This window comes from Chanodichthys erythropterus, chromosome 13, assembly GCF_024489055.1.
Source record: "Chanodichthys erythropterus isolate Z2021 chromosome 13, ASM2448905v1, whole genome shotgun sequence".
Lineage (NCBI taxonomy): Eukaryota > Metazoa > Chordata > Actinopteri > Cypriniformes > Xenocyprididae > Chanodichthys > Chanodichthys erythropterus.
In genome coordinates, this window is record NC_090233.1 from 46,337,400 (window position 1) to 46,349,752 (window position 12,353).

Genomic DNA, 12,353 nt, shown 5'->3' on the forward strand with positions numbered 1-12,353 from the left:
ATTTTATGTCTTCTCAAACAATGCTAATATAGGCAATTCATGCAGTATACTTGTAGTACAAATATGATGGTCATATATCTGTATATCGATGCGTTCTAGATCAGGGCGATCAATCATCTTCGCACCTTTAAGACTAAAGCACAAAGAGGATCAATACAAAATGAGACTGTCTTGTTTTGAATGGGTTAGTCCATTGAAACCTACAAGATGTGTGTTTATGTGAGTGATGAAGGGCTGTTATCTCTTTATACCAGAGAATGACATAATCCATAGTTATATCATTCTTTCTCTGCCTTTCAGGATAGAGCATAGAAAGAGATTGTATTCTATAAAATGTGCGACACTGTTATTGTTTCTTGTGTGAATGCAATGGTATTATACAAACACAGACACCTAATATAATAAAACTTATAATAGCTGAATTAAGAACAATACTAAACATATTTGATGCATTTATTGCAAATGTGACAGTGATTCCGGTTCCTAAAACATTCACAAAAGTATGCCCACTGTTTGTTTGTGTTTAGAAAATCTCTCAGCACAGGAGTTACCCAATTCTAAATGACTTGACTAATGACTAAAAAAAAAAAAAAAAAAAAAATGAAGTGTCTTCAGTCATACTGATCCATTAAAGGGTTAGTTCACTTTAAAATGAAAATTAGTCCAAGCTTTACTCACCCTCAAGCCATCCTAGGTGTATATGACTTTCTTCTTTCTGATGAACATAATCAGAGTTATATTAATAAATATCCTGAGCTTTATAATGGCAGTGAATGGGAAACAACAAGTATGAAGCTCAAGGAAGTGCATCCACCCATCATAAACATATTCCACACGGCTCCGGGGGGTAAATAAAGGCCTTCCGAAGCGAAGCGATGCATTTGTGTAAGAAAAATATCCATGTTTAACAAGTTATAAAGTAAAATATCTAGCTTCCATCAGACCGCCTTCCATATTCAACTTAGGAAGAAAGCATAACTTTGTTAAATATGGATATTTTTCTTACACAAACGCATCACTTCACTTCGGAAGGCCTTTATTAACCCTCCGGAGCCGTGTGGAGTATATTTATGATGGATAGATGCACTTTCTTGAGCTTCATACTCATTGTTTCCCGATCACTGACATTATAAAGCTTGGACGCGTCAGGATATTTATTAATACAACTCTGATTGTGTTCTTCAGAAAGAAGAAAGTCATATACACCTAGGATGGCTTGAGGGTGAGTAAAGCTTGGGCTAATTTTCATTTCAAAGTGAACTAACCCTTGAAAGTAACATATTTGTATGTTTATTAAAGCCCTGTTTGTAACTATCTCTGCACATTAAATTGGGATGGGAGAATGCATTTTAACATAAATTACACACCTCACCTCTGAGTACAACATAGAGTAAAAATGTGAGTCCTCTAGGCCACTGACCTGCAGGCATTGAGTCTGAGTTTCTCCTCTGTGTCTCTGATCAGGTTCTGGATGTCCACCTCACCAGGGATTCCTTCCACCTGCAGCTCCACAAATGCATGGTCATGCAGGAATTCACCTTGCCCATCCATCTTTTTTGTCCTAGAAAAATGAAATACTGGTAAAAATGTTGAACTTTCAGTCCTACTTCAAAAACAAACATCAGCCCTTATATTTATATACACTCAGACTATAAGGGAAATCAAAGCTGTTCAGCTGCTTAAGGAATTATACTTATAATACACAAGCGACTTGAGGTATGTTCACAAAAGGAATGATAAGTATAAAGATAACTATAATGATAACAATATATCGTGCCAATTTAAGTCAGGTGGATTCTGATTGTCTGTCAATGTTTTAATAGTTCATCAACTGAAAAAAAAAAAAAAGTTTCCATGTGTTTCCAACAATAATGTTCCTCTGCATCATTATCATTATAGCTTTATTTTATCTATGGATAATCATTTTACTCTCTTCATTCTTAAAACTTTTTTTTTTTAATTATCATTGTTTTTATTTTTTTTATTTTATGGCTATGGCTGTCTGGTTGGAAGAGTTGGGAGAATTGGGAAGTGAGATGGGGGGTTTACACACTCAGACGTGAGTGTAAGACACCAGGTCGCAGGCTGAGGCACACAGTGTGGCGTGTACTCCACTCCAATAAGGGGTTGGAAAGCCACTGGAAGCCATCAGAGGCAGAAGGTGTGGGGATACTCCACCCCATGAAGGGGTAGGAAAGACACTAGTAAGCCAGGAAGTCATGAACCAAAGCTCTCTGACTCATCCATTTAGACAGGGGTGCCCCGAACTTAGTGATTTGGGCAGTTAGAGAGGCAGCCTTTAGTTAAATATGATTGTTATTTTTATTTTCCATCCACATTCAATTTTTTTTTTATTTATTTATTTTTTTTATGTAGGTTGTGATTATTTTATGATTATTTGAACTCCTTTTCTGTGTAAAGCACTTTGAATTACCATTGTGCATGAAATGTGCTGTACAAATAAACTTGCCTTGCCTATAGCCGACATGTGGACTTCCCTATTATCACATAATTAGAATGATTATTCAAACTTTATACTTATAGTTATCGTTATAGTTAGTCATTGGTGTGAACAGCCCTTTAGGGCTTGTTTCATCATAAAATTGCATGTAAATATGAGAAGTCAGAGTTTGCATTTTTAGGGCTTATTTCTGGAATATAGTAGTGGTTTTTGATTGCTAAGGCTTGGACCCTATAGCATACATAAGTGTGACACATTCCAAGTGGTGCTCACCACAGAGACAAATGGGTGGACCTTGAGCTAGTCCAGCTCCACCTCTGTGGATCAAAGTGGTAACCTAATTCGGATAGGTTAAGTTTAGGGTTAGGGTGTGATTGGACCTTCTAGCTCCACTGAGGGGGAGCTGGACATCAAGTTCCACCCATTTGCTCTGCAGTGAGCAGCCTCTCACACATTTCACCTCTCACATCCCAAGACCTTCTCTACTCCAGTGATGCCCAAATGCATCTTTTCCCTTTCCTGCATGCACATGCCAGAGAGATCTATTCAATGTCCACCTGTTTCATATTGCCAATGTTTTATAACACAATAAATCAGATTAAAAAAAAAAAAAAAAAAAAAAAAAAAAGGCAATTTTTCCACCATTATTCATAAACCCACCCCAAAATGAAAAGATCAGGAGTTACTTTTTTTTTCTTTCTTTCTTTTTTTTTTTTTTTTAGTTACTGTACTTAAGTATCTTTTTGGCTACTTTGTAGTTGTACTGAGTATCAAATATATTGCCAACTTTTACTCTCCACTTGACTACATTTTTGAACAAGTAAATGCACTGTTTACTCCAATAAATTTGTGATGCAATTACACATTACATTTTGCATGGCACCTAACTTTTTCTGCAGTAGTTTGTTTCTGCTATAAAGATGCGATATCGCCATCTAAGGCCATTAAAGGTACTATATCTTGTGCTTTTGCCTTTTGATGTGGCTGAAACCAGCATATCCAGTGCAAGTAGACTTTGACTTAGTCTTAGTCTTATTGGAATTGGTTACTTGTTACTTGTAATTGGTTGCTTGTAACTTGTAATAGAGTCATTTTCGAGTACTTTTACTCAAGTATGTTTTTTGTACCTACTCTTTATACCTCTGATCATAACCAACTTCGTGAACAGCCGTAGCCAGTAAAAAAGAAAAGAAGTGGAAAAAATAATGGATGTCTGCTTGTGTATTGCATTTGTCTGAATGGCATCAAATGTAAGCTTGAAAAGAGAAGCCTTTATGTTTGATGAAACGCCCTCGAACACATATGACGGCCCCTTACACGAAATGATTTGATTTCACCCCCAACAAGATCCTTATCAGTGGCTATGCGTCAAAGCGCAGCTGGAACAAGGCGTTAGTTATCATCTGCCATAAATATTTCCAGCCTCGATCCATTGCTTTTCATCTATCCGCCTCCCCTCTCTGCGTCAAGCTGGAGTGCCATTCAATTTACAGTACAGCTCTGTGGTAATACATGCATATCGGAAAGAGCGGCCTCGCGGTATTACCAGGCGCCGTAGGGATATAGACTGACACATCTTCTTGCCCTCACTTTAAATAAACAATCCATCTGGCCTCAGATTGCTATAAAGCCCTCAATGTTCAAGTCTTGCTCTGCACAGATCCAACGTGCGCCAGCGAGAAAAAAGACTGTATCAACGTCGTCATCGCAAGTCAAGTGGAGTGTAATGGAGAGTGTCAGTGTCAATTTGGCTTTGCTGGCGCCCCTCTCCCCTTCATCTGGGCTGATTTTAATAATCCCTGTCAAACACCAAACAGCTCGCACTTCCTCTCCGACACGACAGCCCTTTCTCCTCGAGCAGACAGAAATCTCAACATTAATTTAGCCCGCACAAAGGGAAAGGCTGTCCAGCTGGACAAATATTATTTCCCTCACTTGACAGACTCCGCAGTTAAGCTCGCGTGTTATTATTTTCTAAACTCTATTCAAGCCTCGACTACTGTCTGAGGGGAAAGAGTGAAGAGAGAAAGTGACTTGTGTAGGTTTTTAAGACACAGGATTAGGAACCGAACAGTGTAATTACACTGGGACCGTCTGCGTCAATGTCTGTGTGCACGCACGCGTGTGTGTAGCCGATGTTACAAAGGGATGCGCATCATCGCCCGTGTCTCATCCACATGAGAGTTGTGGGAAAAGTGTCAGGTTCATGCTGTCACCACATAGGGCCCAATTAGGCAGATGCACCCTCCATTTCCTTTGTCTTGTTATCTATTTTGAACTCAAATGTTGTGGAGTCCCAGAGTAGTTCTGAAAGCTGCCACACAAGGAAGAGAGCTGGTGCTGTGCATAAGTGTGTATGTGTGTGTGTGTGTGTGTGTGTGTGTGTGAGAGAGAGAGAGAGAGAGAGCTGGGGCAGATGTATTCTCTCGACACTTAAAGACACACTAGAGTTTCTCCGCATGTCTACCCTTACAAACTGCTCCCCACTCAGAATGGAGGTAGTGGTGTGAAATATTTAGCAGCCAGTGCTTCTACTTTAAAACTGCCTAAAAATGTTTTTCTTATCATGTTCTAGCTCCCAAAACTCTTAAATAGAGCTTTCGGGATATTTAATATATTGAAGAAGTACATTGTTTTACTTTGAAATAGTGAGAAGGTTATGTCTGTTGGCTGCGTGGTTGAGACAGGCAAAATTGTGCAATATTCAAAGGATTGGACGAAAGAAATAGTAAAGTTCTGGGGAAATAAATCCAGTCTGTGTGAGGGTTGTGTTTGACTGTGTGCATGTTGTTGTTTTTTTTGCCAGATGACTTCTTCTGAATGGAATGGTCCTGGAATAGCTATAACAATATTTTCACTATATTTCACATAATTTTGGCTAGCATTCGAATTACTGATAAAAGTATTCAAAAGTTGCTGCTGCATTTCAGCTGAACTTGTCAAAATATGTCAGGAGCTAGAATCTGACTGAGAGCTGCATTCATTAAAACATGAAAACAAATCCAAATAAAAAGCCACCTTCATAAACAGGAAAAGTAATGCAATGTTAATATTTACGGTCTTGATTCATGAGATAAAGTTTACAATGGTAACCACTGCAGTTCTAATCACAGGTTTTCACTAGTTTTTCCGCAATGTCTTTCAACAGCACTTCATTTTCATGAACTAGAAAAGAAGTTAAGCAGGCTGAAATTGACATATTCCACTGCAGAGTTCATTAATTCATATGAATCGCCAGTTCATAATGTATATTCAGTCAATCGCTGCCAGTCGTATAAATAGATGGCATATTTTTACCTGATTATAGTGTCATACATAGATTTAAAGTTAAATGTATATATTAGATATATTCACTTTCAATCATTTTGCTTGTGCTGTTGTGCTTGTGCAGTTTTGACAGACATAATGTTTCACACAATAAAATGCAATAAAATTGTAATAATATTTCACAGTATTACTGTATGTTATGTATTTTTGAACAAATCAATGCAACCTTGGTGAGCAAAAGATGGGTATACATCTATATAGTGTCACACTCGGTTGAAATCAAAGGAGAGGTGTAGGATCTAAATCACAAGCAGTATAAGGTTTATTGATATTGATAATAACTTTAAACAAAAACACTTTTCACTATGAAACAGAACAAAACAACCAGGTATACACAACAGAGAACTGACAAAGAACAGACTGAAACACAGGGCTTAAATACACTGAACAAACAAAGGAACTAATAAACTAGACACACCTGAACATAACTAACTCAATCAGTAACCATAGAGACCAACAGGGGGAGAACGGATGAATAGAGGGTATGCATTGACGTCACTTTCCCGCCGAAAGAGTGCTCCCTCAGCTGGACTGAGTGGCAAAAGAACCTGCTGCGTGAGTGGATTTAATAGGGGAAACTGCGAAAACGCGAGTAAAACTAACGAATTACACTAAAGGTTGGAATTGAATGTGTTCCTTACAACCTGTCAAATAAAACTAATCCATGGATATTGACATGCAGCCAGGAGTTGTGTTTCCTGACATTTATATGTGGCCTGATTTTGACGCTGGGGAAATGCATAAAGCAAATCTGCCTGTGAACTTTATATAACTACAATATAGGTAGGTCTAAATCCGCGTAATCACTTATATCAATGTTATATCGTCATATTGTCCAGCCCTAAAACATATATAGTTTTATAGTATAGTTTTTGTCAGTGTTTATTTAAAAACACCCAGTTATGCAAAATATAAGATGAAAAATATTTAATTGATGAGTTGTCAACATAATATATAACAATACAATATATACGGAATGATTTTACCTCAAAATCCAACAATTTGACACAAAATGATTACTGCAAATCCATGTTTCTTTGCTGGAGTCAGCCGTTTCTGTGAATTGCAGAGATCCATTTGCTTATTTTTTCTGTTGCTTTCTGCAGTTTTTAAATATATACCTCAGGTTTTGTGTCAAAGCTATTTGTACAGTCAATCACAGAGCTCTTTCCCGTTTTGGATGAGTTTTGTGCTTTTTTCGCGACATTCACGCTGAAAACCAATGCTGCCGCTCAGTCTTTGTGCCACTCAGTGGGCGTGACCGCAGTCATAATGGTCGACGGTGACTTCATGTGCATACCCTCTATACAGGACTAATTAACTAAACACAGCTGAACTCAAACACTAATCAAAACAGAAACCATGGATACAAACAAGTGGCGGGAAACTGAGAACAAATGGGAACGTGACCAATGAAAAAAGAGCTAAACAGAACAAAACAACGCAAACCGTTACATATAGAGTTCTTTTTCTTTTTTTTTCTTTTTTTTGAAGAAAGATAAACTTAAATAGTAATGAAAGAAAAAATATTAAATGCCATGGATAAATATTTACTGAGTAATTCACTATTTTGTAGTGGATTACAAATTTCAAGCCAAATTACAGGGGGGAGAAAATAACTTTAGAAAGATGGCAGCATAATTATTTTATTTTTTACATGTAAATAGGTAGGTAGGTCCATTAGTAAATTATGTTGTCTTTAACAATCCTTGTTGCATTATATATAAATGGTGACGGTTCAAAAATGGGGAGAAGCACTTCTCATGTTCCCCCACCCCCTAAGTTGGCATGCCTTCAACTCAAACAGTAATAAATATATCTCAGTATGTTTTTAGATGATGGTTCCTAAGAAACTTTTATTTTTAGAATCTTAATTTCTAAGGCTCTATATAGTTTAACCCCAGAGATATGGGGATCTCAACATGAGTAAATTGGTAAATTTTAAGTAGTCAACAACCTAATGGGTGACTGGGTGATCTTTTTATCTTTTAAACAGCAATGTCTGAAGAACAAATAATGTTAAACTAGAAACTATACATTTTTAAACTAGAAATGTATCTTGTTTTCCATCTATTAAAATAATTGTATAGAACATACTTATCTGAGTACCAAAATATTATTTTCCAATGTTTGTGCTGTAAGACTGGAGAAACTGGAAAATGGCGTTCATTCTGGTTGAGGAAAGAATATTCCCCAAGCACACAAAGGATGTTTCTGGAAATTAACATCTGAACTCTCTATTGTGAAATTAGCATCCACCGAGATGCAATCAAACTGAGTAAATCATCTTTAATTTACATTTCTGTCCCTTTTCCCCCTTTTCCCCCCATCTCTTCTCTCCACAAGCTGAAACCATTTGAAATTCACCCAAGAATCTATAGGGTTTAATGTGAACAATTATCATACAACACTATACATGTTTGGTATCATTTGAAATGTCTCAGTGCGACCTGTACAAAGGTCTCATTCCCACAGAAGTAAACCAGAAGGGAATAAGGTTTTAAAGGCCAGAACACACCAAGCCGACACCCACAAACTAGTGGCGACGAAAGCAGACTGTGGGGTTGGCTCATGTCGGCAGCGTCTGTGTCCAAAGTTGGCCTGACACACCAAACCAACGCTAAACAGCCGACGACTAAGTAGCATGTCCGTTCTGCGCCTGCACAAGATGAAATGCCTTTCCTTAACAGCAGGTGGCGGTATTTAAACAGCCAATCAGAATGATCGGATGGCCTGACAGACCAACAAGCTCCAACGGCGATTCTACATTTCGAATCAGCCGAAAAAAAGCTGACGAGGACCAACTTCAGCCAACGGTGCAGAACACACTGAGAAAACGTAGTTGGCCGACCGTTGGCTTGGTGTGTTCCTGCCTAAGATTTTATACATATTTTGCTTTCTGTGGACCTCTTTCACAGGGTCTTTCATGCAAATGGGTTTCTGTCCCCAAAAAGGTGTAAACTACCCAGGTCTGAACTTGAGTAATGCTAATTCCCATTGTTAACACATGTTTCCATTTGAAAGAGATTTCTAGCTTGGTCTAAGTAAAGAGATGTTGCAGAAGGTTCAAGGCACGATTCTGTAGCCAGGTCGGCCCGTAATGATTTGTGTCCTTCAGACACTCAGTATTATATATTTCTGATGTCAGATATTCATGTTTTTTACTCTTTATTTCTGAGCATTTGAAGTGTTGTATTGATTATCTTTGAATTGATTATGTAATTGGCATTATACATTTACCTGACTAATAAATTGTTATATTTGATTTTATTCTGACTTTTACTCTGAAATTATTGACTGTAGATTACGTTAAGTCAGTAACACCATAAATCTATGACTTGGGTAAAGTTGGTTTTATATTCGCACATTCAGACTTCTGATAAATTCAGACTTTCCAATAAATGTGCAATAAATTAATGTTTGCAAATTTTAAGCAGCGACACGATATTGACAACCAACGATTGTCAACTTACAACATTTTTCCACAGTCGATCAAAATAGGCAAGTATTGTTTAATGGCATATTTACTTGTGAATATCCACTGAATGTCCAATGTAGTGTGATTAACAAGGCTATTGAATATGGATGTCCGAATGTGTGAATATAAAACCAACTTTACCCAAGTAAATCTATGCTCGGGTTAGTAACAGACTAAAGCTCAGTTTGTGGAGCATCGGGGCACGACAACTGAAGTTTTAGGCATTGGCATTAGTCATGTGTACTTAGACTGTAGGGGCTAATAATGGGTTTTCCGTTGAGAACAACAGAGTGTTGTTAGACCAATCTGAATAGGGTGAGCCTCAGACTCTGATTATTGTAACATTATTCTAACTACGTGTACAGGGGAAACCACGTTTATGATTATATAAAGTTACTATTAAAGGGAAGTTAAATTGGTCAGCTTGGTTCTATGGTAATGGTCATGACCTCTGGTTAGATATAGTCTTGCTTTAATTAAATGTGTACAGATCTATGGGAACTGAATACCATACTTTTAGAAATAAGCAAGCATGATGCAGCGTCTAAAAGTATCAGTCAATTGCCCCCAAGACTGTCGGGTTTCTGATTAAGAGATCGTATTGCCGACCGGTGCGAGACTCAAAAAGTTATAGGAATCCGAATGAACGAGTGTAATTTCAATAAAGAGTTAAATAGAATAATCAAATGTGTAGCTAACTATTATACAAATGACCAATAATAAATTGGCATTCTAATCTAAATTTGAGGTCATAATAAAATAGAGTCAGATAATAGTTTAATTGGAATTAAACTACTTTGCCACACTGAAAAGACCGAATGCACAAGAAACCTTCCCCGCCCTATGGGAAACCACCGTTGGGCCAATTGGGAGGGTCTTACAGTGCAACTGTAACTTCAACAAATGTCAATATCCTTTTAGATTCTAGTTCTAAGTTTTCTTTTGGAATGTTCATTTTAAGGTCCTGTATGGTGTATTTCCAGAGATACAGAGATTTCAATGTGGCTCTGTGTGCAAATTGTTGAACTTTACCAATTTTCAATGGTTAAAAAACAAATATGCATGACTTTGCATACAGCTGATACTTGTTGTATTGAAAGAGGAATGTGTGAAGAAGAAATAATGTTAAAAGTGAAAATGTGCCTATCCACATAAAAACATAAATATCTTGATTTTTGAGATTCCAAAAAAATATACTGTTATTAACAATAAGGAATCAAAAAAGACATAAACAAAACCTGAGGTGCAGGTCAAGAGAGATAAATCTAAATTTACATGAGATTTGACTGTCATACCTTGACAAAGGCTTTGTGCCGAAACGTTGGTTAATAAAAACTTTTTGCAAGTGAGTGTGCAGTCAAATCTCATGTATGTTTAGATTAATAATAAGGAAAACATGGCTATTCAGCTGGTGCAATACTTTTATTCCATTTTTGTATTTCAGAAATGTATTTCTAAAAATCTGAGGAACGAAGTTAATGTGCTTCAATTTGGCTATTTTAGTGTGTTTTTGGTACTAAAATATTGTTAAAATTGTTATGTTTTGATAGAAGGAAAGAAGTTACAACATTTTAACATTATTTGTTCTTCAGACATTACTCCTTAAATTACAATAAGTATCAGCTGTTTGAAAAGTCACCATTTGGTTTTTGGTCACTGAAAATGTGTACAATTTAACAATTTACTCATGGAGCCACATTGAAAACCCCATATCTCTGGGATTGAACAAAACTTGGGACTTTAAAAAGAAGATGCCAAATGAAAGGTTTGTTAAGAAACAAAATTTAAAAGGATATTAAGATAGCTTTAATACTTCTTGAGTTACAGGCATGCAAACTTAACCTGCTGCCATCTATGGAATTGATGTTTAAACAACACAAGACAAAGAGAAAATCACTTTTGTAGCTTTAGCAAAGATTAATTATGAATATTTAATTGATGTTGACAGTGTTATTTCTCATTTGATTATTTAATTTCTCTACCTGAATACTGTTAGACTTGCCTGAAAAACAATCTTTGTTCTATTATATTTATCTCTGCTTGTAATTTGTTTATTATTCTCTATGCAGATGCACTCCCCCTACCAAATCACCCCATTCATTCTAGAATGATTAATTCTTTCCAAATACAGCTATTCAAGTCATCTGGTGAAAATGTTCTCATATCACAATACATATCACAGAAAAACAAAATATTGCAATGTCAGTTTTTCTCGATATTGTGCAGCCTTACTATCTAAGTGTAAAAAAAGAAACAATGGTGCTCCCCCATCCCCCATAATTTAGCACTTGGGTAAAGTTGGTTTTATATTCGCACATTCGGACTTCTGATAAATTCAGACATTCCAATAAATGTGCAATAAATTAATGTTTATGAATTTTAAGCAGCGACATGATATTGACAAACAACGATTGTCAACTTACAAGTAATATTATACTTATATTATCTTCTTCTTTTATAGGAACATGTCAAATGTCAAAATATACAAAAATTCATAAGTGATATATGGACCCCCCTGGCATTATGTCAAGGACCACTAGGACCCCTGGTTGAGAAACACTGCTCTACAAAATAGCGGACTACTCAATACATTTTCATCCACGGCATTTCATATTTTGGCTTTCATCACTTATGTTTGTCTTTCTTCAGAAAAAAATATGAACAAAATCAAAAATTTGAGCCGAGAAAGTTTCTCAGATTTGGTTGATTTGACACGGAATGACCCTATAGACGTACATTATTTATATGCATAACAAAACATGTAAGTCTTTCAATTAATAAAACGTGCATATATAATAATTATAAAAAAGTTAGCAAAATGTTTTAAAAATAGTTACAGCATGTCACACCAAATCACGTCAACAACCCTTCAGTCTAGCCTTAGATCTACATACTGTATGTGGGCAAATGCCTTACTTATAAAATACTTATTTAGTATGTTTAAAAATCAACACTGAATCATGAATTATTTCTTACTTGTGTAATATTTCTTGTATATTCCTTGCACACAGCTTTGTGAGAGCACACCTGTTGCTCAAGTGCATATAGACTATAACAGGGTGTTTTTTTCAAAGCAATTAACTATTG

At 36.4% G+C, this 12,353-nt stretch overlaps 1 protein-coding gene across 1 annotated transcript in view; it reads right to left on the reverse strand.

The window, feature by feature from the left end:
• kiaa0825 (KIAA0825 ortholog) overlaps window positions 1-12,353 on the reverse strand; it is a 183,261-nt gene that overhangs the window by 170,369 nt on the left and 539 nt on the right. Inside the window, exon 2 of the mRNA XM_067407308.1 lies at window positions 1,421-1,561. Coding sequence (XP_067263409.1) covers window positions 1,421-1,551 — 131 coding nt within the window. The 5' untranslated portion in view covers window positions 1,552-1,561. The remainder of the gene's footprint in view (window positions 1-1,420; window positions 1,562-12,353) is intronic.